This window comes from Leptonychotes weddellii, chromosome 4, assembly GCF_054177405.1.
Source record: "Leptonychotes weddellii isolate Sample4059 chromosome 4, ASM5417740v2, whole genome shotgun sequence".
NCBI lineage: Eukaryota > Metazoa > Chordata > Mammalia > Carnivora > Phocidae > Leptonychotes > Leptonychotes weddellii.
In genome coordinates this window covers 33,711,726-33,737,761 of record NC_138372.1, presented here as the reverse complement: position 1 = coordinate 33,737,761, position 26,036 = coordinate 33,711,726, and the positions used below count along the sequence as shown (strand labels likewise).

Sequence of the window (26,036 nt, the reverse complement as noted above, 5' to 3'; positions counted from 1 at the left end):
GTTGGACGGACAGGCCTTGTATCCAGGGCTCCTCTGTCTCCCCACCAGAGCCCCTACCCGCTGCTGTGCTCTGCACAGGGACCAAGCCCCTGGCCACAGTGCGACAGGCCTCCACTCATAAATGCTGGCCAGTCATAAAGCCTGTGGTTCCTCCAGGCTTCCTCCAGCCCCCCTTGCACTTCCCTCCTCTCCGCCCCCCATCCCGCCTGCTCGCTGCCCCTTCTCCGTTCCCTCAGCAGCGTTATCAGTGCATAACTCGGGCCTGGGGGCCCCCCTTGATCAGTAAGGAAACCCTTCCTCCTGCCCATCTTCAATCCTCACCTGAAGCACCCCAGAACAATGCCCAAGGATGGAAGGGGTGGGAATGGGGGAAGTGGGGCCTGAGCTGTGGGGAGGGTGGGACCCCTTGGCCCGCCACCAACCCTCCCCCAGCGTGATCTCCCCAAGGCAGGGCTTTGGTATCTTCACTGACTGGCAGAGCCCAGCACAGAATGGTGTAGGGGATCAGAGCAGAATAACCTGAGGCATGAACACATAAAAAGGCAAGGGCTATGTCCACTGGGGAAGAACTAGGTAGGGGTTCAAAAGACCCTTGGAACTAGACCCCTGAGACCTCCTTCCCTCCAGTCTAAGTGAATGTCCAGATGCATCCTCCCAAGTGTATCTCCACCCCAACCCCCCCGCCCCCTCAACCTGGTCACAGGAGTGGACCATGTGGAGCTCATGCCTTCTCCACACCCATGCTTTGGAAGGTGATGTTGGGCCAAGTGGGCAGGGTGGCGTGGGGGGTCGTGTTAGCGGGGGAAGTGCTCTCTCAGCTCTGAGCAGCTCTGGAACCCTCCAGTATTTCCGCATGGAGTGGGTGTGGGCAGGGACAGGTCATTGGACCCAGCTCTTCCAGGGGTCTGTTCAATAAATGAAATCAGTTCTGTCCCAGAGCCCTGTTCTGACCTCAACTGTGGCTGTGCCCGGCTGGCCCCACAAGGTGGATATAATGCCGTCCTCAAGGAAGAAAGTTGGAGGATGCAGACCTGGACACCGGATCTGACCTGCTGGACTGCGAAGTTAAGGGAGGCTTCCTGAGGAAAGTGATGTCCCAGCTGTACGGTGAAGGCTGAGCTGGAGTTAGCCAGGTGAAGAGAAAGTCAACCATGGTTCAGAGAACACACCGAAGTGGAGAGTGCTTGGTCCAGGCAGCCCCGGAGGTCACAGCCCTGCTGGCCGATCGGGAGGACTGACCACGCTGGGGCTGGAGTCTGGGGATGACTCACATCCTGCCTCTGCATCCCCCAGAGTGCACGGGGTGCTGGGCAAGAGGCCATGGGGACTTGCACCTCAGTTTCCTCCTCTGCAGCCAGAGGACGGGGTGTAGTGCCTCCTTCGAAGGGCCCCTGTCCGGAGGAAGGTTGGGGGGCACATGGTTCACATCAGGAAGGGTTTATGAATGGATGAGCAAATGAATGAAGGCCGAGGCTGGAGGAGATGCTCTTCCAGCTGAACACCTCCGGGTTCTGGAAGTCAGCACCTCAGTCTCCCACCTAGTCCTCCCTCCCCACCCCCTCATCCCCAATAGGCCCTTCCAGATCCCACTGGGAGATAGTGTCGCCTCCTGGAAGGGGCTCGTGGCCACACCCCATTCTGGGGGGGGTTGGTGGGCGGTGATTGGGGAAGGGTGGCTCAAATCAAGCCCCTTCCCCCGAAGTCTCCCTGCCCCCACAGCTCCACCCCCGCCCCCTCCAGGGAAGGGGCTGCAGACGGAACCGTGCCACCTACGTCCCTCGCTCCAGAGTGGCAACGTCGGCATCCCAGGCCCCCCAAAGTCCGGGCCGGAGACCGCGGGGGTGCTGGGAGCTCAGAGCAAGGTGCTAGAAGCCGCCGAACTAGAGGAGAAGGGGAGAGGGGCGGTGCGGCGCGGGAGAGAGGAGGACACTCCGTGAGAACGCCGCTTCGCCCGGGCGCCCAGGGGCCCAGCGGCCGCAGCGACACAGCGCGAGGGGCACCCGGACCCCGCCGCCCGCTGCTCCCCCCGCCCGCGGCCTCCCGGGGCCGGGCAGCCCGGGTCTGCGCCCCCCACCCCCACGCCCCGCACGCTCCCCGGCCCCCTGCGCCCGCGGGATCCTGCCCTCCGGCTGGCCCGGGCTGCTCAGAGAAGCGTCCGTCCGACCGGCTCAGGCAAGTGAAAGCCCCACGAGTTGGGGGAGGTTGGAGGGGGGCCAAGGGGATGAGACCAGCGGGAGAGGGCGGCCAGGAGGGGAGTCTTGAGGGAGTCTTGAGGACAGGCTCCGACCAGCCTGAAACCCCAGCAGAACGGAGTAGTGCCCAGACAAGAGGTCAGGTACCTGTAGCCCGGGACAGACTTCTCCAAAAAGAGATGAGAAGGACGTAGAGGGAAACAAGGGAAGGGGACATATAGCATGCAGTGGCTGCCCTGGGCCCCTCTGCTGACCCTGATCCCTCCCTGTTCTATGTAACTCCGTGAGAATCTGCCCCAGGACCCACCTCCAGTCCCGGCCCTGCTGACAGCCACCACTTCCCAAGGCCCAAAGTGATCAGGGGATCAGAGAGAAGTGGGCACAGAGTCACTTCAAAACCAGGACCCAGGTGAAGCCAGGAAGGCAGGACACCCCTGTGACCAACTCCTCTCTTCACCATTTGTTTAACCAGCATTCCCTGGGCCCCTGGGGACAGTCAGGCACTCCACTGCAGCTATAAGGTGGATATAATGCTGGTCTTCCAGGACGAACGCTGGAGGATGCAGACCCAGACACCTGACTTGACCTGCTGATCTGGGGAGTTGGGCAAAGCTTTCTGGTGGAAGTGACTGCCCAGCTGCACTCCGAGGGTTGAGCTGGAGTTAACCAGGTGAAGGGGAAGTCGACCACGTTTCAGGCACAGGGGGCAGCATGTTCACCTGACTGCACCTGCTGAGTTCGGCTCCACTTGAGCAAAATCAAGGGGGCCACCTGGAAGAAGCCAGCCAGGAGGCAGCCGTGGGGAGCCCAGGAGGGATGCAGCAGGGAGAGATGGGGGAGGGGAGTGGGTGGGGTAGCATGGAGACTGAAGAGGAAGGGATGGTTTCTAGAGACACAGAGGGAAGAATCTGCAGGGGACTGGCGATGGATTGGGTTGGAAACGTGTGGAGGAAAGCCTGAGGGAGAAGGAAGAGCGAGGCTGAAATCCGGGTTTCTGGCTGGGTATCTGGGCTTTGTGGGAGAAGATGAAGTTTAAGGAGCCTGTTTCCAAGAGGAAGGGAATGCTTCCAGAGGGAGGGTTCAGCAGGGCCAAAGCTGTGGAGAGGTCAGGTTAGCTAAGGACTGAAACTCGTCTGCTGATTTCAGCAATGAGGAGAGAGAGAGAGCGTGATGGGACAGCAACCAGATTGGAGTGGAATGAGTCTTGCGGAGGTAAAGTGTAGACAGGTAGGGAGTGTAGACAGTGCTTTGAGGAAGGGGAGAGCGTGTTAAGTGGAGGCAGATGTGGGGTTGAAGGAGGGTCTGGTTTTGTTTTAGGACGGGAGGGGCATGAGTGCATCCAGGAGGAGGTGTGGTCCCGGTGAGGGGGGCTGATGAGCACTGACTGGGTGGGGGGAAGGTTCCCCTGGAGCCTTGAAGGTCTGAGTGATCCCAGAGACGTGCTGGCTGGTGATTTTCTTTTCACCCATGAGGCTTAGCAGTTTGGGCATAGACTTGGAGGAGGCAGGGTGGAGGCTTTGCTGGGCGGCTTTGGCAGAAGGACAAAGGAAGAAGTTAAGCTGCAAGACAAGGTAAATTGCAAGGGAGTCACGGGTCAGGTAGTATGCAGAAGGACGTGGGGGCACGAGGCTCTGGAGGAAATGCTGAGAGCTGCAGGACGGCCCCAGATCAGAGAACAGTCACAGCAAGAGGCAGCACGGAGTCACGGCCAAGGGCACGCGTTTGGAAGCCGCACCGCCTAGGTGTGAATCCCAGATCTGCCACATATTATCACCATGTCTATGACCCTGGGCAACTAAGGCAACCTCTCGGAGCCTCTGCGTTCCCATCTGAAAACAGAGGTGGCAAGAGCATCCGCCTGTGGAGCTGTCACGGGGCTTAACCGAGATGATATATAACATATGCAAAGGGCTTCGAAGAGTGTTCAGCACACAGTAGGTGCCGTGCCGGTGTGTCTAGAGTGGTAGCAGTGAGGGTATAGTCAAGGGTAGGATGGCTGGGTCTCTCAGAGCTGGAATGGCTCGTGGTGCTGACAGGGGTGATGAGGCCCCGGGGCTGGTGAGGGAGAGGGTCGCTGAGGTGGAATGGAGGAATTGGGCACTGGAGATGAGAAGCCAACCAACTAGGAGGGCACAGGATGGGGCGGTTGTGCCAAGGATGCTGAAGTCCCTCGGAGTGGGGGACTTGGGCTGGAGGGCAGGAAGGCCACCTCCACACCAGGCAGCCCGCAGTCCCTCCCCCCACCCCTCCCACGAGCTCCAGGCAGCTGAGTTGCGTGGAGGGGAGGCAGAGGCCCAGACTGAGGCTGGAGATCCAAGTCTGGCCACAGACACGGCCCCTGCTGGGGGCTGTGGCCCAAGGAGTCTGGTGGGCAAGTCAGCGAGCCCCGGGGCAGACTGGACAAGAGCAGGAGGCCCAGGGCAGCCAGGAGCACCTCGCCTGCCTCGGTGCAGACTTGGTCTGATGACCACAGAGCTGTGATCACTGCAGAGTCCGAGGTCCCCGGGGCCCCTCAGCTGTGCGGGAAGCTGGAGCCTGCTGGGCTGGCAGAGATCATCTAGACCGAACTCCCACTTTCCCAAGAGCAAACCCGAGCCCCAGTGAGGGGAGCTTCAAGGACCTTGCCTGTTGCAGGCATGGGGACCCACGGTAAAGGGGAGGGCGCCATCAGAGCAGCTAGAATGGAAGTCCCATAACCCCTCGAATAGGCTCCAGCTCTGCTTATCTCCAAATTGCCCCCTCCCGCCCCCCGCCACACACACACTGCCAGGCGGAGAGAACTCCAGAGCCTCTACTGGGCAGCGGCATGTCCACTGGTTAGGCAGGCCGCTGAGAGAGGGGCTGTCTGTGTGCTGGCCTGCGTCTGCAGCCCTCACAGTGTCCAGCATCTGTGAGTGTATTTCTGGGTATGTCTGCTCACTGATTGTGTGTGTGCGTGCACGTGTGAGTGCGTGTGTGCGCGCGTGTGCCCGCATGTGCGTGTGCGTGTCTGTGTGTGCGCACATGTGCGCGTGCGTGTCTGTATGTGCACGTGCGTGTCTGTGTGTGCGCGCGCACAGGCACTCAGGGATTAGGATGATGGGGCCCAGGAGTCAGATGCAGGAGCTGGGTAGCCACACCTTCAGACCTCATCCTCAAGCCTTAGTTCCAGCCTGGGGAATCTGTGAGGGGGCAGGGGTGGCCTGTGGGATGGACTGGGGTGGGGGTGGGAGCAGCTCTGTGGGCTCTGGGGAGGCACAATTCAGCGGGCAGAAGCTGAGAGCTTTCAGGGTAGTGAATAAGCCAGCCCTGAGTAATGGTGGTGTGGGAGGCTCCCTGACGATAGGGAGAGGGCTGGGGATAGACAGCGTGCTAGAAGTATTGGGGGCCTGAGAGTTGGCCCAGACTTTCAGCTGAGGGGGAGCAGAAGGGCTAAGATGAAGGGGAGTGGAGGGGTTCACAGTGCGGAGTAAAGAGCCAGACTGAGCAAACAAGGGACTCGATCCCAAACAGAGGACAGGGGCTGGGACTAGCAGCTGCTGCCTGGACGGAAGCCCCAGCCCCTTCGCCCAGAGGCTCCTGAGCGCTTGGAGCAGGACCCCAGGGTCGGGAGGCCTGGCAGCTGCCCCTGGTCAAGCAGCCGCTCTTGCAGAACACAGACCTCCCAGGTCCATGGACTGGGCAGGGGGCGCGGGGCTGGCCAGCTGACCTGAAGGGGCTTCAGGCAGAGACTCCCCTTTCCAGGGGCTCTCGCCTCCCCCTACTGAGGACCATCCTCCTTGGGCCTCAAGCTTGTTGATGATTAGCTGGATAGTAATAATCAATTACTACATTTTTTTAAAATAGTCAAACATCTCTACACCTTCCCATAGCGGAAGTTCTGGTATAGGGGAAACATGGGCTTTTCAGTCTGACAGACCTGGGTTTGAACCCCAGCTTTACTGGTTACAGCGGAGTAAACCAGGGCAAGTTCCTTCCTCTCTGTGAGCCTTGGTTTCCTCACGGCATCCTGGGTTCAGGACTGCAGCAGGTCTCGGGGTTGTAGGAAAGACTGACTGTATTCGTGTAGGAAAAGTGCTTAGCACAGAGTCACTAGAGAGGGACCAGAACCCCTGGGCAGCAGGTGGCTTCTCAGGGGAGTGACCTAATCCCAACCCAAAACAGCCGTATCACAGATCAATGTACCATTTTTCAGAAACCGTTTGATATTTTGACAGTAAATTTCTGAGCAGGTTCCCATTTTCACCTCCACACACCGCAGGTAGGTGAGTGAGACAGCAGGTTGAGGCGTTCAGAGACAACAACCCGGTTAAACCTTTCCCCGCATTCTGACAGCTGAGGCCCGGAGAGGGGCCCGATCCCCCAAGTTGCGCACCCAAGCCAAAGTCGAGAGTCTTGGTCATCTGAGGCTTAGCCTCTAGTGTCTGCCTCTGCCCCAAAGTGCTTCCGGCCTAGACTCCCAGACAGAGACCACAGGGCCTCTCCTGCCAGAGGCAGGGCAGCAGGGAGGGTGACTGCTTGATCGGGGTCATGGGCCGCTGAATGACAGTGGTCAGGGTCCTTCCTGGGGGAGGAAAGCACGGTTCTGGTCAGGCCTGGGCCCCAGACTCCCTCCCTGAGCTTTCTCATTCCAAGCCTCAGTTTCCCCCATCCATAGAGGAAGAGCTTGAACTAGGTGATTTCTACCAGCTCAGCAGCCTGGAGTGCTCACTAAAGCGAAGGTGTGTTCTAGTCCCAACAACTTAAGATTCGGAGCCATGACCTTCCTTCCTGCTCAGGCAATGAGGTCGAGGGCTGGGCTTGGGATGAAGTAGAAAGGCTTGAAGGATTCGGGAAAGCAAGAGCATCATCTCAGAGGTTCCTGCTTCTGAAATTAAACACTCCAGAAGCGACGGAGCGGGCAAGTGCTGCACCGTACAATTCATTGGCCAGAACCCCTCATCGTGGCCAATGATCACAGACTGGCCAGGAAGTGCAATCATGACATGTGTTCAGAACGGGGAGACCCCAAAAGATCTGGTGAACAGCACCGATGACACCCCCCCACAGAGCCTGCCAGAGCACCTGCCGCAGGGCAGTATCCAACGTCGCAACAGCCCCAGCTGGAGGGTCGCAGTCCGCCCGAGGGAGATGGTGGCCCAAACTGAACTGCGACCGCCCTTTGCACCGCAGATCCCAATCAGCCAGGGTGGAGACACCCACGGGCCCTGAGCCCTATCCCTGCCTGGGGTGGGGACTCCGGGAGTAGTTCTTTTTTTTTTTTTTTTTAAAGATTTTATTTATTTATTTGACAGAGAGAGTCACAGCGAGAGCAGGAACACAAGCAGGGGGAGCGGGAGAGGGAGAAGCAGGCTTCCCGCGGAGCAGGGAGCCCGATGCGGGGCTCGATCCCAGGACCCTGGGATCGTGACCCGAGCCGAAGGCAGTCGCTTAACCGACTGAGCCACCCAGGCGCCCCTCCGGGAGTAGTTCTATCCAGGAGCAGATAAGAATCATTCATTGGCAGTTAGCCCTTGGAAGCTGAAGCCGTTGCTTAGGGCCTGTGTTGCACTGAGCAGGCTAAGCCAAGGAAGGAGAAAAGTGAGTTTACCTTTCTGGAGAGATGCACACAACACGCTGGCCCCATCTTCTGTTGTTGACATTTGAGCAGTGTAAGTGCTGATTACAGGAGCTTATCTACAGGGCCTGAGGAGAGTTCCAGCCCCGGGCTCCAGCCGCTCCACCAGCATTTAGCAAACCTAGCCTGAGGCTAGGCTGAGAGCTCAGGCTACAGGGCCCGGACACCAGGTTTCGAGTCCTGACACGGCCACGGCCACTCAGGGGCCTTGGGGGAATTTAGTTAATCTTTTTGTGCTTCAATATACTCATCTATAGAATGGGGATATAACAGAAATGCCTAATCTCATGCCGTAAAAACTAAATTAGATGTTACTGCAAACCGAGAGGCCAGGCAGAGCAAGGCTGTCCCGAGTGAGGAGTGTGCTGTCCCTCCCTGGCACTAGCCTTCGCTTTCACTCACCCAGTCATCAGACTCTCTCCAGCCCCAAGGTGTGCAGGCTTTGGATGCTCAGGAAGGACAATCTCAGCCCTGAGGCTGAGCATGACCTGGGGGATAGATCAACTGTTCTGTTTCCAAACTCTGACGAGCCTCTCCAGATCTGAGACCTTTTGGCCTCTTCCCTGGCAACCACCACGATGACAACATGGCTAACATTTATTGAATTCTCACTATGTTCTAGGCACTGTTCCAAGCACTTGATTCAGCTGAAAGCAGTTAATTATCACTACACCCTACGAGGTAGGTTCTGTTACAGGTGTTAACACCGAAGCACAGAGAGGCCACTTGTCCACGTCATGCTCAGTTGCTCATCCGGCAGGCTTTGCTCCCCGGTGGTACCACTACCCCATTATTCCTCTCTCATCCCCACTCAGAGCCCTTTTCTGATGTTTTTTCCACAGTTCTAACACAGCTCCATAGCTATGATCTTATCCTTTGAGGGCCTTTATACCTGTGATTTCATGTTCTAGAACAGAATTCTCAGAAGCCATAAATCTCTAGATTCTAATTACATTACCCTTGCTTCTGCATGCACTCCCAGAATTCTAGAATCCAGTGATCGATCCCAGAACCAGAAATAACAGAGAATCCTAGAAAGGAATTCTAACACCCAGTGATTGGGCTTTCAAGTCCAGGTTCAATAGTAGAATCCTGGGGGTGGGATGGGGGTAGGGTTGGAATCTAATACAAAGCCCAGTCTACAGAGGATCTTGGGTCTGCTCCAGCCTGTGTAGACACTGTCCCTTCTCACTGGCCATCTGAAACATCAGGGCTCCTCACTCTCACGTGGCCACTCACTCCAGGGCCTCATCTGATGTTCAGGAAAGTTAATGTCACTGCCGTGCCTACCAGAGCCTAGGGCGAGGACACCCAGGCCAGGTGGCAAGGTCATTGGGTCCTGGTCCTGACTCTGGGGTAAATTGCTAGACCTCTCTGGGCTTCAGGTTCCTGATCTGGACAAGGAGGGGCTTGAGCAGATGATTTCTAAGGCTTCTTCCACTTGGGGGATGGAGGAAGTTGTCTAAATTCAAGAGCTGATATCTGCCCTCTAATTAGGACTACTGATCAGGATGATTATCATTTGATGAGCACCTAGGCACCTGCTGAACACCTTACAGCCATTCACTCGCTTAATTTAATTAATGCAGGAAGGCTTCCTGGAGGAGAGGAGGTGGAGGGGCTGTGTCTGTCTGGAGCACTAGAGAGAGGATGGCCACCAGAGACTCCAGGGCCTGAGTGGGGAAACGCTGGGCAGACTCTTCCCATACAGGATGGGTTGTGCTTCCCCGAGGCAGAGGCAAGGGGCTGGCCAGGCACTGAACGTAGCCACAGAGCCGAGAGTGGTGGCAGCCGAGTCCCCGCTGACCGTCCCTCCCGCTCTGTGCCCGCAGGACGACCAGGACGGCCGTGAGCTGCGCCGCCATGCGGGCCGGGCCGGGCCGGCGGCAGGACGGAGCCTGACGCGTGCCCGGCGGCCCCAGGCCCATGCCGCCCCCGGAGCAGAGCCGAGGCCCGGCGGCCCGGGCGCCCGCGAGCCGCGCTCGGGGCCGCCCGCCCGGGCTGCCGTCGCCCGCGCTGTTCTGCGCCTGCGGCCTGTGCGTGCTGCTGGCGGGCGTGAACGTGACGCTGGTGGGCGCCTTCGCCTCCTTCCCGCCCCGGAGCAACGCGCCGCTCGTGGTGGGGCCGGCGCTGCTGGCGCTGGCGCTCGGCTGCTTCGCCGCCTGCTGCGCGTGTGGCCGCCGGGGCCCCGCGCCCCGTCCGCGCTCGGCGGCGGCCTCGAGCCCGGGCCGGGGCGGCGGCGGGCCGGTGGCGCTGGAGATGGAGAGCAGCGAGCGCACGGCGCAGGACACCACGGCCGTGCAGCTCAGCCCCGCCGCCTCGGCCGCGTCCTCGGGCCGATCCAGCCCCGGCCCCTTCGCCCTGGACGCCCCCGCGCCCGCCGCCGTCTCCGCGCCGCGCACCGAGGGCGGCCAGCTCAACCTGCCCCGGGAGCGCGTCGCCCCCTAGCGGAGCCGGTGCCGGGCCCTGACTCCCCGTCCGGGCGCCGTCCGTTCGGTGCCACTTAAGAAAAAAGAGGAGTGGGAGAGAGGAAGGAAAAGAAAAGAGAAAATGTGTCCCTATGGGTCCGATGCTGGGCACAGGTGGCCTCATCTGTCCCACGTCTGGAACTTCTGGAAGGGAGAATGTGACAGGGAGGAGGCACACTCACCAAAGGAGGGAGCAGTGCCTTGGCCCTTTAAGTGGGGTCGGCTGGGCCTTACTTGACCTCACTCCCCAGACTCGATGAAATGCCCCCCACACACACCTTCCATCCCTCACACAACCACCACCACCATGGCACGTGGGCACTGGGAACGGAGCCGCTCTGAGAGCGTGGAACTCCCAGCAAGGCACCTGACCCCAGGGGTGGGAGGAAGCAGGGGCAGGGAGGAATGTCAACCTGGGCTGTCTCCTGTCCCTACGCACTGTGAAAGGCCACCAGCTTCCCCTTCTGCTCCTCCCTGCCCTCCTTGTCTCTACCCCCAACATGATCTTTTGGCATTAATGGGGGGGGGTGTCCTGATTTGAGCCAGGGTAGTCTCCTAAGATAGAGCTGGGTTGAGCACCTCACTGACTGGTAGAGCAGGGGGAGCTGCGGGTGAAGCCCAGACAGGGGTGAACGGTGAGCGCGCTCCTCCAACCAGGAAGGCCTCACTCAGTGTGATCTGCACTGTGCCATCCCGATGTGCCTCACTCCTCAATAAAGCACCTTTTTTGAGTCAAGTCCTCTGTGATGGTGCAGCCCGGAGGGAGGGACTGACTGCGGAGCTTTGGGCTGAGCACCCTTGATTCCGGGGATCCTCTCAGCCAAGTGCTTCATCTGCCTAGCACCAGCCCCTCTTGGAGACCTGGAAGGGGACCCCAGGGGAGCGGAGCATGTGACTGTGAACATCCGTGGGAACAGGTGTGAGAGAGTGGGGCCTGGATGAATATATGAGTGTGTCTGTGCGTGGGGTTGCCTGGCTACACATATGAGATGGGGAGCGTGGGAGTGTTTGGGTAACACTGACATCACACATGAATGTGAATGTGTGTGTGGGTGTGTGTGGTGGTGGTTAAGGGGTGAGTCACCCAGTGAGAAGGCTGAGAGAAGGGCTCCCCAGGGCTCTGCAAAGCCTACAGCTTTCTCCTGGCCTGCCTATGCTCTGCCCAGGCGGGCCGGGGCATCTGGTAGAGGGAGGGAAGCTGCCCCACAGGAAGAAGCAAGGTTCCTGGGGCCTGGGCGGCAAGGGGGTGGGTACTGCAATTCTGGGCCAGCCCCTCCTCTCACTGCAGGGCCGCAGAAAAGCAGGGCCCAGTGATGGTGGCGGACCCCTTGTTGGCCACAACTCCCTGCCCATCCACCTTTGGCTTCATCGGCCTCCCTTTTTGTTTCCAGGGTGGGCTCTACTGCTCTTCTGGCCTGGTCTGGGACTCCCCACCAGCGCTGGGAAGGGCTGACCCCCTCTCTGCCTCTGCCTGTCCTGCTCACTCGCACCCGCTGACCTGGAGAAGAGAGGGTCTATCTCCGTAGGTGCTAAGCAGGTCATCTCTATTAATTCACAGGGATCGATGCGCCCTAACTTTTGAAGCATCCAGGCCCTGGAGCTGATGACCTCTCCGCAGAGCACTGCCCCACCCCCACCGTGTGTGCGCGCGCGCGTTCACACACCCACATGCAAGGAAAGCCGCCTTCTCAGGCTCAGTCCTGTCTCGCTTCTGGATCACTGGTCTGCAGCCTCAGACGCCATCTGCTGCTGCCTTGGTAGAGCAGGAGGTGAGAGGGGCCACCGCTGCTGCCTCCGGAGGTGGTCTGAGCCACCCTCCTTAGGAGGAGGCGCCCCAGATTCTAGCCCTGGTATGCTAGGCCCAGCCCCAACCCCTCTCCCACCTGCTGGCAGAGGCCTGGAATTACATCACCAGGGCTCCTTCCTCTTCTCCCCGCCAAAGTCTTCCAGATCCTGTCTGGGAGCCTGGCTGCTGGGGAGGAAGAGTGAGCATGTGCTAAGCGCTCAAGGCAGTGGGCCACAGATGGATGGTGTGAGTGAATAGAATGGGGGGTGCACTCCCTGGAGTCTCCCTTCCACGGCCACCCCCAGCGGAAGGTCATCGTTTGTCCCATCTGTGCCCCCTCCCCCCCCCAGGCACACCAGGAGATAGTCTCCATGCCCCAGGGTCCACTCTGCGATCACCCAGCCCTAGCAACCACTCCCTCACCCCCCCACCCCCTACCTTTCCAGGCCTGCCACTCCAGGGATCTCTTCCCCTCACACTCCTTCAGGCCCTTCTAGGGCAGTTAACCGCTGAGGAGCCGGCGAGGCCTGGAAGCACCCCTCTCTCTCACACACAGCTGGACTATTGCTCTGCCCCCGCTCGTCTGCAGGCCCCTCTCAGGCAGGCTCCAGGGGGCCAGTCTGTGGAAAGTGAGGACACAACTCTGACAGCACAGGGCAGCAAGTTCCCTGCCCTCGAGGAATTTGAGCAGGGGTGAGTGACTCCTGCAGGGACACTGCAGAGGGGCACGGGGAGGAGGGCCAGACCCCTCACTCCCTCCCTGAGATTCTGAGAATTGAGTCGCCAGGGCCTGTCCTCAGAAGTCCAGGAGCTGCAGGGCAGAACACAAAGCTGGTCCTTCTGCAAGGAGGGGTGCTTCCTGGGGCCTTCGGGGCTCAGGGGTGGTTAGGTGAGCCCCACTTCCCGGAGGGAATTCCTGATAGCGTGGGACGGGGGAGCCCACTAAGGAGCTGGGAACTCGGATCTCCTCCCTCTCTTCCATTGGAAGAAATGAGGGCAGCCACTTAGGACCATTTTTTACTAATTAATTAAACAATTCCTGAGCCCTGCTGTGTGTCCAGCACTGGAAATATAGCAGTGAGCAAGCAAGCTCTGACCGGATTCAGGAGGGGCTTACATTCTACTTGGAGGAGACAGAAGATAAACAAGTAAGTAAGTAAGTAGGTAAACAAGACAAAAAATATTAGCTAGTGGAAGTGCTATGCAGAAAATCACAATAAGGGACTTGTTGAGTGGCTGGGGAGGTTTTCTCTGAGAGGTGACATTTAAGCTGAGCTCTGACGGACAAGAGTCAGCCACGCACAGGTCTAGGGCAAGAACATTTCAAACTCAGGAAATGGCCAGTGCTAAAGGCCTAAGGTGAGAATGAGCTTCGCCTCTGTGTGTCCGGTCAAGAAAGAAGGGCTGTAGGGACAGGGGTGGGAGATGCAGTTGGGGAGGGAGGGGAGGGGGCATGCTGCTCAGCTCATGTACAGCTTAGTAAGCCAGGGTGCAGGGTTGGGCTTTTATTCTCAGTGAAGTGGAGCCACTGGAGGGTTTTAAGCAGAGAAGTGACGTGGTCTGATTTATGATTGTAAAGGTCGCTCTGCCTGCTGTGTGGAAAATAGAGTGTTGAGGGGCAAGAGAGAAAATGGGGCGGGTTGGGAGGTTATTGCAGTGAGAGATGCTGGGGGCTGGGACTGGAGTGGTGGCTGAGAAGTGGACAGATTCTACACCCATTTTTGAGGTCTCCCTGTTGGAGAAGTTCAAGAGGAGTGAAAGAGAGAAATCTAGGAGGAACTTCTAGAATTTTGGTTTGAGCAGCTGGGCATAGGGTTGGGCAAGAGCCAAGGCTGTGGTAAGGTGAAAGGTCTGTTAACCCAGTGGAGCTGTCCTGGAGTTGCTGGAGACACAAGCCTGAGTTCTGGAAAGAGGATACGAATTTAAAAGCCATTGGCATATGGGTGGTGGGGAAGCCATGAGTCTAGATGAGGCAACTGAGGAGAGGTGAAGACCGAGAACTCAGAATCTAGAATAGTCTAGAAACCTCTGGATCTAGAGGAGGGAAGGAGCCCTGAATTGCCGAGCTATGAATCTTGCCTAACCTTCTGCTGATAGAAGTGCCTTTCTGATGAGGTCTGTGGTCTAGGAGTTAGGGATTTGGGACAAGTGAGTAGAATGTGAGCTCCAAAAGATTAGCAGTTCCGCTCTGCACTCAAGTACTCACCTGGCATTAGATATTTGTTGAATGACCGAATGAGTAAAAGGTGTGGATCTTATCCCACGGCCAAGACCAGAGGTCTCTGGTAATAGGCTATTATTAAGATGCCCGCTCTGGTCAGAAAAGGAGAAAAATCTCCTTACGTGTGTGGGAGTTCCCCTGAACAGACCAATTCCTGTTTTCTGCTTCTTTGTGGGAGGTAGGGTGACAAAGGAATATAGAGCTAGCTAGATGGGCAATGATGGATACGCTTGAGGGCCAGGCTCCCAAAAGTAGGAAATGGCCCGATAGATTGGCTAAGCCTCAGGAAATCGGCACTGCTAAGGAGGGCCACCAGAGGGCACCCTGGGCACATGACAGGGGATAGAGACCGCTCAGCCCAGCCAGGCTGCACAACTTTGCCTTTTCCCCTTCTGAGGGCCAATGCCCCGAGGAAGAGGGGGAGCAAGGAATTGGGCATATAAGAGGTAGGGGTTGCTAAGTCACCCAGATTTACTGACACCTCCAACCCTGAAACCTGACATTATAGCAGGAGGCCTGACTCCGGACAAAGACAGACTTTATCAAGGTCACAGGTTAAGTCCTGAGTCCGGTCATAGACTGAACCTTCACCTTGATCTTAGACTGAGCCCTCACCCCAGTCCATACTGAGTCCTAACCTAAATCTGGTCACACTCTGAGCCTTGACCCTGCCTGGTCGCTACACGGAGTCCTGATCCTGATCTTAGACAGTTCTGACTCAGTCCATTGACTAAACCCTGATCTTTTATCAAAGATTGAACCTTGACTTGGGCACAGACTGAGTCTTGATCATGGACATATATTAAGCCTCTATTCTTGTGACAGACTGAATCCTGACCCTGATCCATACACTGAGCCCTCAATCTGGTCCCAACCTGAACTCTGACCCTGATCCATACATTGAACCCTGACCCTGGACAAAGACTGAATTTTCATCCTGGTCACAGACTGAGTCAGGTTTCAGCCCCAGAAGGAAATAACTCCTAGAAATACTTTTGAGGGTAAGAGAAGGAATTCTAGGTCTCTGAATCGTCCAGAAACTCCTGGACATTGGACCCCTGAGAGGCCAGGCAGAGAAAGGCTGTCCAGGACATGAGGAAGGAAGGACAGCTGGGCCTTCTCCAGATACCCCTGGAGCTCCGGGTGGGGCCTTCCTGCCTGCTTGTGTGTCTGCGGGGCCTCCAGGCTGGGAGTTTCTTCCATCTGTACTTCTGACTCCCAAGGAATCTTGGGCAAATCCCTTTTGTTGTCTACCCCTTGTTACCTTTGAGGGACAATGTAAGGAGAAGGTGTCCTCCCATGGACCAGGCCATGACTGAGGGCCGGAAGGAAGAGAAGCCCCTTCACTCTGGGAGCTCGCTCTGGCTGGTCACTCCAAATAGGCAAAGAAAAAGTGAATCATGCTCAAGGTAGCACCAGCCAGGCCTCAGCCTCAGGTTGGCAGGGGCCCGTGAGCGTGAAGAGGGTGTGGGTCAGGAAGTAGAAGTCCCAGAGGTCCCTGTACCTTCCGGGGGTCTGTTGTGTGTGAGGGCTGGGAGGTGCACGAGGGACCACACACCTGTGCCCAGGGCACACGGACCAATTCAGTTTCGGCCCTACTCAGGGTTCAGCCCGGGCGCCTTGCCCTGCAGGCACAAGCTGGCCTCTACCAGGCCCCCCGGCCAGCTCACCTTGGGAGGCAGTGAGGGCAGGAGTGGGGGCCAAGCCAGGCAGGAGCCTGGGCGGGGGAGGGGACAGCTCTAGTCAAAAAACGCTGACGCCAAAGACAATGAGCTCTCCGAGGCTGAGGCAACTCATTTGGTCCCGGCCACGCTTTATTAAATTCTCATAAACCTGTCAGGGGGGACAGGGCTCGCTTCAGTTTACCTCATTAGCCCAACACAATGACAGTGGGGGGGGCGGGCAGAGGGAGGAGGCGGCAAGGGGAGGCCCCTGCTCAGTGCTGAGAACTGAGCCAGCCGGGAACATAATTGAATTAAGTGGCTTTTGTTAATGGTTTTTAAGACTCCGAAGTGTAAATAACATTTAGGGGCTTTCTTTTAATGGTGCTGGGGTTTTAGAGACCCAGGGAGCTTAGAAGCGGCCCAGCAGGTCCCTGCCCCTCTCCCCCACCCCAGGGGAGCCGGCGGGGGAGGCACTGAAGTTAGACTGGGAGGAGCGAGGGGAGGGGCCAGAGAAGGTTCGACAACTTCCTGGTGGGTCTTTGAACAGTGACGGGTGGTGGGTGACGTGAGCAAGGGAGGGTGGAGAGGCTGGGGCGACGGACGGTGATGACCTGCCCAGGCTGGGATGCCACCACTGGACAAAATGGCCGGGGAGATCCCTGGGGTGTTACTGGAGGCATGGCTTGGGAGTGTTCAGGGGACCAAGCCTCCTGGGGCACCCAGTGCTCATTCCTCACTGATGGGTCACGGGACTCTTGAGGTTATGGGCTTTATTGCTTATTGCCAGTGGGAGGGGCTCCCCTTGGGAGGTGGTGAGCCCCTCATCACAGCACATGTGGGAAGGCTGTGCTGGTGGATTACACTAGACCCCGGGTCTCCTAAGGGAGACTGGACTTGAACTGAGCTATAAGAACCTGCACGAAGGGGTGGGGAGCTCACTTCTCTAGGGGCACAAGGAAGGGCCTGGGGAAGCTGCGTGCAAGGAAACAGACACATGGGCAAGTTATTTTGGAACCCAAGCCCTGGCTTTCCTCAGTGACAGCATCCCCCTCCCTGCAAATATGACCAGGTCCAGGACTTTCCTGGGCTGGAGGTAAAGGGCTCTGACTAGATCCCAAGGAGCTGGAGGTGGGATGGGGTAGGACTGGCCCTAGGCCAGCCCACAAAGGGTTAAGGCATTAATCGCCCTGCGTGCGACAAAGGGAAGTGAGTTTTCTGATCCAGAAAGGATCAGTCCCTGGGACGCCCCATCAGACCCTTCAGCGTGAAATTACACCCCAGCAGGGGTGCCCCCCCCAACTCCCCGCCTAGGCCTGGCACAGGATTAGGGTCTGGAGTCATCAGTTTAATAGATCCCACCTCACCTCCCTAGCCCCTCTCCCCCAGGAGCCTTCAGTCCTGCCTCCAGGCCTGGGCCAACCTCTTTACTCACCCACCGGCCACCTGGCTATGGATCAGTCTGGTCATTCTGGCCTCACTCTTGGTCTGGTCATTCCATCAGTCTCCTTGGCTGAACCCTGACCCCACCCGTGCACTGAGCCTTGACCCCACTCCCTATTTTAGTTTCTTCATAACCCTCATTCAGCACCCCAGGTGTATTTGTTTCACGGATGATCTGGGTGTCGTCTGTCTCCCCACTAGCACTCGGGGCCTTTGGAGCAGGGCCAGTCTTATTCAGCACTGTCTCCCCAGTGCCCCGGCCCTGTCTGGCCCGTAGATGGTGCTCAGTAAAATGAGCTGACTGAATGCCTCCCATCCACCTCACGAAGACTGGGCTGTGGTCCCTAAACTCTGGACATCAATACTCCAGGGGCAGAGGTAGGAGATGAAGCCTGTGTGCCAGGCCAGGGCCACGGCTTCCGGAAGAGACAGGGGCCTAGCCTCAGCTCTTACGGACGCCAAGAGTGAGAGAGAGAAGGGAGAGGCCCTACGTGGCCAGAGGGTGCTCACTCATCCTTGGGTGCCATCCCCGGAGACGCTTGCACCCACTTCCTTAGGCTGCTGCTTGGCCTTTGCCACAGAAGGGCCTCTAAGCCCCACCCGCACCCACAGCTGGGCACCCCAGCATGGGGAGAGGTGCTGGATGGAATAGTTGAGGAAAATGCCGGGGGCGGGGGGGTGATACCACATAGAAGAGAAACCCCAGCAAGACATTCAGAATCCAGTGCTGTCCAAGGCCGGCAGGCAGCCCGTATAGACTACCCTCCAACCTCTACACAGGACACCGAGGTGCCCAAAAAGCCAGAACTTGCCTAAGGCCACACGGCAAGGGCAGACGGGGATCCGGTTCCCGAGGTTCGAGGCAGAACTTGTCCTTCACACCACAGCTCCAGTTCAATTTGACAAGAATGGTAGTTAGGTTGAACACCAGCTCTGAGCCGGGCTTTGGGCCATGCCAAGTCCTGCTCAGGGCGTTCTGTCTGGGTGCGGCCGAGAGGGCTCAAGAGAGGGAAGGGGCTTCCTCTGCCCTGGTGTGATCAGGCAAGGCCCCCTGGAGAGGGTGGCTTGTGAATGGCTTCTAAACAATGAATAAGCTTTCCCCAGGAGGAATCAGCGGAGCAAACATGTGGGAAAGGGCACTGTGAGTGTGTGAGGTACCACATGGTTTAGTTGGACGTTCCAGAACAGGATGAATAGACATGTCCTATGGGCACAGCCCCCCAACCCCACCCCAGGCCAGGCCTGATGAGGAGGTGGCTGATTTCAGCTCAGTATGAAGAAGAACTCCACAATAGACCTGGTAATGAGCTTCCCATCCCTGCAGATTTGTGAGCAGGGGCTGGGTTTTGGTGACTCCTGCCCAAATGGGGACTGCAGAGACCCCTGCAGATGTCTATTCTCAGAACCTGCAGCAGGAATCTCCAGACCATCCCCAAGGCCAGTCCTCCAGTAGGCCACCTGCCACCCCCACCCTTGTCCATTCACTTGGGTTCAGCAGGATTCTGATGTCTGGAATGGGGGGGAAGGAGATGCGAAGGCAGGCAGAGAGACTCCTCTTCCAGCTACTCAGGGTCCTGCCTGTGTATCTGTAGCTTCCATCCAGCCCAGTCAAAGGGACTTTAGTCCAAGCCTGACTGAAAAACAGGACTAAGACCCTGAGCGGGACTTTTCCCATATCCCACAGTCCGAGAGGCAGATGGGGGCCAACCGGTCTTTCTCTAGGCGGCTTACAGAGGGCAGACTGAAGGGGAGCCTGAATGAGGGAAGCCTTTCAGGCTGTCCTGTCCAAGCTGCCTGCAGGGGGCCTGGGTGTGCCGGGGAGAGGCCCAGGGAGGGCTCTGAGGATGTCCTGTACCTTCCAAAAGAACTGAAACTCCCTTCCATCTGTCCCATGTTGTCAAGCATCCACCTCGGCCTGACCTGGATCCTTCCTGCGATAATGCAGCTCCTGTTTTCTTGGAGTTCTCTCCTCCGAGAGAATCTTAAAGGAAAAACCAAAGAATCTCCTCCCCGCTGGCTGCCCAGCACATCTGCATGGAGGCCAGGGGACGGATGGGGTGACCTGTGAAGGATCCAGACTTCCAGGGCTGCCAGGCTGCTCAGGTGGAGGTGGCGACAAAGAGCGGCTTTGTGCACAAACGCTCACACTCACACGCACCCGCACACGCCCCACACAAGCTCTTTCCAAGAACCGCTCTCCAAGCCCAGTTGCCAAGATAAAGGAGCCACTGGGCGGTCAGCCCCCAGGAGGAAATATCGCTCCTGTGGCCTTTGTTGTTCAAAGGGCTTTGCGAAATCTCCAGACTCCTCTTGGAACCGATCCCGGGCTGACGTGGCGGTTTCCCCGCAGCTGGAGAGGCAGGCAAGGACTTCGAGACCTCCCAGGCCTGGCAGGGGGGAGGAGAGCCCCAGGGGGCCAGGCTTGGAGTCCTGAGCAGCATGGCAGCTTTAATCCTTCACTTCCATTCTTAGCTCACTCAATTCCCACAAGCCTGGGGGTAGGCAGAGATCTCCCCATTTTATAGTGACAAAACAGAGGTTCAGAGAAGCCTACAGTTTATCAAACAGCCCCACAGGGAATTAATGCTAGGAATGAAACTGACTTGGCCCCAGTCACAGACTTAGCTCAGCCCATTCTGAGCCCCAACTCTGACCTCTAATTGAGCTGTGACTTGCCCTAGACTGACTGAGCCCTGCCCCTGGCCTCGGCTGATCCCTGATCCCAGCTACACAGAGAGCTTTGACCCTGGCCCCTAACGGAACTACAGCCTACCCCAGACGGATCCCTGATCCTAGCCTCAGATTGCCTCTCCTGTTAGCTGTAAACCTCATGAGGTCAGAGGTCTGTGCTCCTCATTCACCCCCCCCTACTTTATATTTCTATATGTGTGATTACTCGAATAATCTCTATTTTACCTATTAGACTATATATAGGGCCAAGGAGCTGAATCCATCTTGTTTGCCAGCACTTAGTATTGTAATAGCAATAAATAACAAGTATTTATTGAGCATTTACTAAATGTCAGGCTTTGTGCTAAGTGTTTTACAGATGCTATCTCATCTAATCCTCACAAAGAACCCTGAAGTAGGTGTTATCCTGAGTCCATTTTACAGATGAGGACACTGAGCCCTAAGGTCACACTAGGAGGAGGGATATAGAAGTACAGGATGCTCTTAGTAGTTCCCTCATGCATCACATTCAGCTGCCTGGTGAGGGCTGGGGGCAGAGAGGGAAGCCTCAGCTGTGAGAGGAAGAGGGCAGGTGCAAAGCGTTGAGAGCCTTCTGGAGACTGAGTTTCTGAAGCTACGGAAGGGCCAGGTGAGGGGCGCCTGGGTGGCTCAGTTGGTTAAGCATCTGACTCTTGATTTCAGCTCAGGTCATGATCTCATGGTGAGATGGAGCCCTGCATTGGGCTCTGTGCTCAGCAGGGAGTCTGCTTGGAGATTCTCTCCCTCTGCCCCTCCCCCCAACTCTCTCTCTCTCTCTCTCTCAAAAATAAATAAATAAATCTTTAAAAAAAAAAAGTGGGGCGACGGGTGAGTCGGACGGAGGGAGACTGTGATGAGGGAGCCAGACCAGCTATATGATTGGTGGAGTCCAGTGCAAAATGAAAGTGCGGGGCCCTTGTTTAAAAGTGAAGGATTTCAAGATGGTAACGTCAGAACATTCTAGGGCTTGAGGGCACAGGCCCATGAAGGCAGCCCTGGGAGGGAGGACGGTGGGTGAGGGTGGACGTGGGGCTCGGGGGACATGAGTGTCCGAGGAGCAGCTCGAGCCAAGGACGGACTCACCCGGGGGCATCTGGGCCTCAGCAGGCGGCCAGTGCGGCTAGGGAGGCCCGCACGTAGAGGGGAGCTGATGCCGCTCTCTGCACATTCAGGGGCGCCTGTCTGGAGTGCAAACTGAGAGGAATGCATGCCTGGGGGTGGGGGGAGTGTGTGCAGAACATCCAAGCAACAGACTGTGGGCTGTGTGTCTGAGGGCTTGTGTGGGAGGTGTGTCCAGGAGTAGGGGAGAGACAGACACCCTGAAATTGTGGAGTCCAGTCCAAGTCAGCATGTCCCGTGTGTATGAGAGAGAGGATGTGGGGGGCGGTGAGGGAGGAAAAAGGTATGTGTGTAATTGTGAGTGTACGGGAGTGTGCGTGTGAACGTATGCATATCCCCACCCACCCTCCTGGGCCCTGGTCTGTGTTGCCTTCCCTGTTGTGAGGGGCTCCCAGGTGAAGGTGTCCCCCAGCCCAGCCCCCAGGCCTTTGTGAGGCCAGAAGCTCCCTGAGACATTCCGGCCTGCCCTAGGGTGGGCAGGGCCACGGAGCTGCTTCCTAGGCTGCTGGGGTGATCCCGGGCCAGTGGTGTCAGGTTCCCGGGCGGCCAGGCCCTCCCTCTGCAGCCCTCTGAGGGCCTTTGTTGGAAGTTCAGACAAACTTGTCAGGGGGGCAGGCAGGAGGCCACCTCCTAATCGGCTTTCCCAGAAGGGAGAGGAGAATGAGAGATTGGAGGTGGAGGGGGGTGGCGCTCCAGTCCCCGAAGCTCTGTGGGAAAGAGGGGGGGAGGGGTAGGCCTAGCCTTACTGGCCCTAAAGGGGTCCATCCCCCACGACCTCTCAGAAGGTTCTCTGTCCCCTGGGCCCCTGAGGGACTCAAAGAACACTGAGGCCAATGCCTAAGAAAAGGAAGATTTGGGGGGAAGCTTCAGGAAACCCCCCCACTGCCTTTCTCATCTCACCCACGACCGCTGTCCCCACACCTGCTGCATGCCAGGCGCTCAGCCCCTCGGCCTCCTCCAAGGCTTTCTCCTCTTTACCTCATCTGAGCCTCCCAGGAAGCAGGCTGGACGTAGTTAACGATTCCCATTTAACAGAAGAGGATACGGAGGACCAGAGAGGGGCAGTTATTTGCCTTAGTAAACAGCAAGCTGAGAGTAGCTTGTCCCAACTCCATAATAGAATCTTCTTTTCTTCGTTGCATTTCCCTGAGGTCCCATCCTCAGAGTCACTCTGTGTGATCTCATGTAGTAACGAGGCTTCATCCGCCATGTCTCTGTTAACAACCACCAAGGTTAAGAGCGTGGATTCTGAGGTTAGCCAAGGTCACACCTTGGTTCACTTATGACTAGCTGCGTGGCCATGGGCAAGCATTGAACCTCTCTGTGCCTCAGTTTCCTCATCTATGAAATGGAGATATTAGTACCTACCACGTAGAGTTGTGTGAGGATTGGGGGACTGAATATTTGTAAAGTACCAGGCACAGGAAAAGTGTTATGTAGTATTTGTGAAATAAATTAAAGTCTAAGTCAGCAGTGCGAACAACTCTCCTCCTGAGCCCTGGTCCAGTACACTCCAACATCTTCCCTTGAATAAATAAATTAAAGGCTCCTCAACTGCCACAAACAAGGCCAGAATGGGCTCCGGCTCATTTCCTCACAGGCATCCCAGCCCAAGTGTCTCCATCTACCATGTGGCCAAACCAGAGAGACTCAGGAGTATCCTTGACCCTTCCCGTGCCTACCACGGTAGTTCTGCTTCCTACATTTCTCATCAAGCTGACCCCTTCTCCCCTGCCTTCTCCTCCCAGTCCACATGGATGCACCCTCCTCTCAGCAGGACATGACAACCGCCTCCCCTGTGGTCTCCCAGCCTCCTCATGAACCACCATACTACGAAGAGATGGAGAGGGTGGGTTTACTAAAATGCAGTCTGATCACTCCACTCCCCTGCTGGAAATAACTTTTAATGTCCCCCACGGCCCTTGGGGTGGAGTCCAAGCTCCCAGCCTCTCTTTCCATTCTCAGCCCCTGACTACCCCCCACCATCCTCAAGCCCCACCCAGACAGTCCCCTTGCTCCTCCAGGTTCAGGGCCTCACCCAGCCAGCTCAGTCCTGCAGCTCCGTATGTGCCCCGCCTCTCCCAGGACCCTCTTCTCTCTTGCCTCCTGGTGAACACTGGACCTAGGAAGCACAGCTCAGAAGTCTTTCTCCCAAGGGGCCTTCCTGGCCTCCCCAGGCTGAGCTAGGGACCTTTCTTCTGTACTCCCAGAGCTCTCCATTTTTTGAATCCCAAATCACCCTGTGTTGTAACTGTCTTGAGAGCATGTTTTCCTCCCTCGTGTCTATGTCCCCAGCCCCCAGCACAGGGACAGGCATAGGGCAGATACTCGGTAAGTGTTGAGTAGATGAGGGATTCAAACTGCAGGATTCCCGGGGCACCTTCTACACCCGGGAACGTGTGTTCTGTGGGGCTGACGCATGGAGGAGGCATCCCAGTGGCTCAGGTCTGGGAGGAAGCAGTGGGAGATTTGGGGCAGACATTTGATCTGCCAGCCTCTCATAGGGAGGTGGGAAGGCAAGGTGAAGGGGGGTGCCCCCCACCGCCCTAATCCACAACCACACTGGGGAGAGAGGAATGCGTCTCCTGGGGTCGGCAGCGGCCAGGGAAGTGGGGAGGTCAGAGCCCTCCCAGGATCCCCGCGGCCTGAGGCACCTGCCCCACGGAAGTGCGGCTGGCAGCTCGCTGCACACTATTAGGGCCTGCAGGGGTTCTACCGGGAAATCTCCAGAGGGGACTCTCACCACCCCCAAACCCCAGCCCTGAGACTGCACTCCTCCTTCTGGCTCAGGGGCCCTGTGCAGACACTCCGGAACCCCAGGGAAGGGCCGTGAAGGCTGAGTAGGGAAGCTGGCCTGTCATCTTTGCCACAGAAACGTGCGCGCGCACGCACGCACGCACACGCACGTGCACATGCACACGCAGACACTTAGGAATTCATGGCACAGGTTCTCCTATATACATATACACTTATAGGCTATAATCACACACACACACCCTGCTCACCCTGAGCTGGAAGGACCTTCATAAATCTCTAATCCATCCTGCCACCCTGAGCAGAAATCCCTTCTTCATTGTCTGATTGTTCATCTCTGAGGACAAAGAGCTCACTCCCTCCAGAGGCCACCCATCCCACTGGAGAACAGCTCAGGCTTTAGGCCCAAATGTGCCTTCCTGTCATCCCCTTTTGGTCCTGGCTCACTTGCTGTTTCCATGGAATCCCCTGCCTCTCTCCGCCCTACAGCCTCATCGTCCCAGGCTACCCTGCACACCCCCAGCTGCCCCTGCGCCCACCACCTGCGCTGTGGTCTAAGCAGCCCACAGAAGATGGGAGCCCCCCACCCCGGCTCCTCTGTTCCCCATGAACACTCCAGAGTGGCATAACAGCTACAGATGGAAAGGGCCACGGAGAGAGCCACGTGGCCAGCCTGCCTCCACCGCTTCTCCCCCACCGGCCGCAGCACTGGACAAGCAGTAAGTAGACCTTGAGACAGCCGCCCGCTCAGCCCACTGCAGGCATCTCAGGGAACGAACCTGGACCAAGGGCTGTGCTGCTGGATTCTTTTATTAGCCAAGAAGGACAAAGAACAGGTCACAACATCACAGGAAATCAGACAGACGGACGGATCACAGGACAGAGCGTCATGCTGCACTACGCAGGAGACAGGGCAGGGAGGGGGAAATTTGAGTCTTGTTTTTTTCAACTAACAGAATAAATAAATATGGTACACAGTGGTTTTTGCCACGGCCTGGCACGACCTCTAAGCACAAATGGTCACAAAACGGCTGGTGTGGAAAGCAGTCTGTCCAGCCCGCTAGCTGCGGAGTCGGGGTGGGGGCCTGGGCCCCTGGACCATGCTCTGGGGGAGTGAAGAAGCAGGGAAACAGAGACCTCAGATAAGAGGGAGAGGTGAGGAAGGAGGCTTTCCTGGAAGGAACAGTCAGAGACAGAGGCTCGGGGTGAACCAGCAGGCCTGGGGAAGGCCTCCATCTCAGGTGCAAAGGGCCCACAACAAGCCCATACCCTCGGGCTCCTGTAGGAGACACGCAGTATGCCCTCCTCTCGCTCTCTAGCCGCTTTCAGGAACTCAGGCTGGTCCCCTAAACTAGGTTGATGTCCGCCCTGGGCGGGGGATCATGCACACTCTCCCTGCCTTCTCTGGGCTGGTACAATTGGCTCAATTGAATGAGGAAGTGTTGACAAAGATCTGAGGGAAGCTGGCTGAGCCTGAGGGGGTCCTGGCTCCAGCCAGGAGAGAACATGGCTCCAGGGTGGACTTGCCCCTTAGGAGGTCAGGGGAGGCTTCCTGGAGGAGGTGGTGAGGTCCAGAGCTGTTGGATTCCAAGGCCCACCGACAGTCACCTGCATCCAGGGACTGTGAGAAGCATCCGTGCCCGTGCCCGGTCTAGATGAAACTGTTTTCATTTCAGAAACAGATCTTCCTGGAACTGATCCCAGAAGACAAACCAAAAATCCCTTACGTCTAGAGTCTCCACACCCCTTCAGTCCTCCTGCCTAAGTCTCTTTTCTTCTGATGCTCCTGTGGCTGTTGGATTCACCTTCCAAATCCCAGATCCCAGATCCGGGTTCAACTCATCCCCCCTTCCCCCACCTGCCTGTCTTGGTGCTTGCCCCATCAGGGTGAGGTCTTTAGCCTGGATTCAAGGCCCTCAGCCCCACCTCTCATGAAACCAGGGCCCCCTGCCCCACCGTCCACCTAGTCTCACTCCATTGCCTTGTTCAAATAGCTTTCCTGGCCCAGGCTACCATCCCCCTCACTTTTTTCCCATCCAAAGCCTTCTCCATTGGCCCCAGCTCAGATAGACACCCCTCCACACCAA

At 57.4% G+C, this 26,036-nt stretch overlaps 1 protein-coding gene across 1 annotated transcript; it reads left to right on the top strand.

Moving 5' to 3' along the window:
• Positions 1-9,714: 9,714 nt before the first annotated feature.
• TMEM275 (transmembrane protein 275) lies at positions 9,715-10,973 on the top strand. Its single transcript, XM_081817178.1, has one exon. The coding sequence runs from the start codon at positions 9,715-9,717 to the stop codon at positions 10,234-10,236; it is 522 nt and encodes a 173-aa protein (XP_081673304.1). The 3' UTR covers positions 10,237-10,973.
• The last annotated feature ends 15,063 nt before the right edge of the window (positions 10,974-26,036 follow it).

Bases quoted from the DNA above. Each gene is read 5' to 3' on its own strand.
- TMEM275 (XM_081817178.1), top strand. From the start codon at position 9,715: ATGCCGCCCCCGGAGCAGAGCCGAGGCCCGGCGGCCCGGGCGCCCGCG.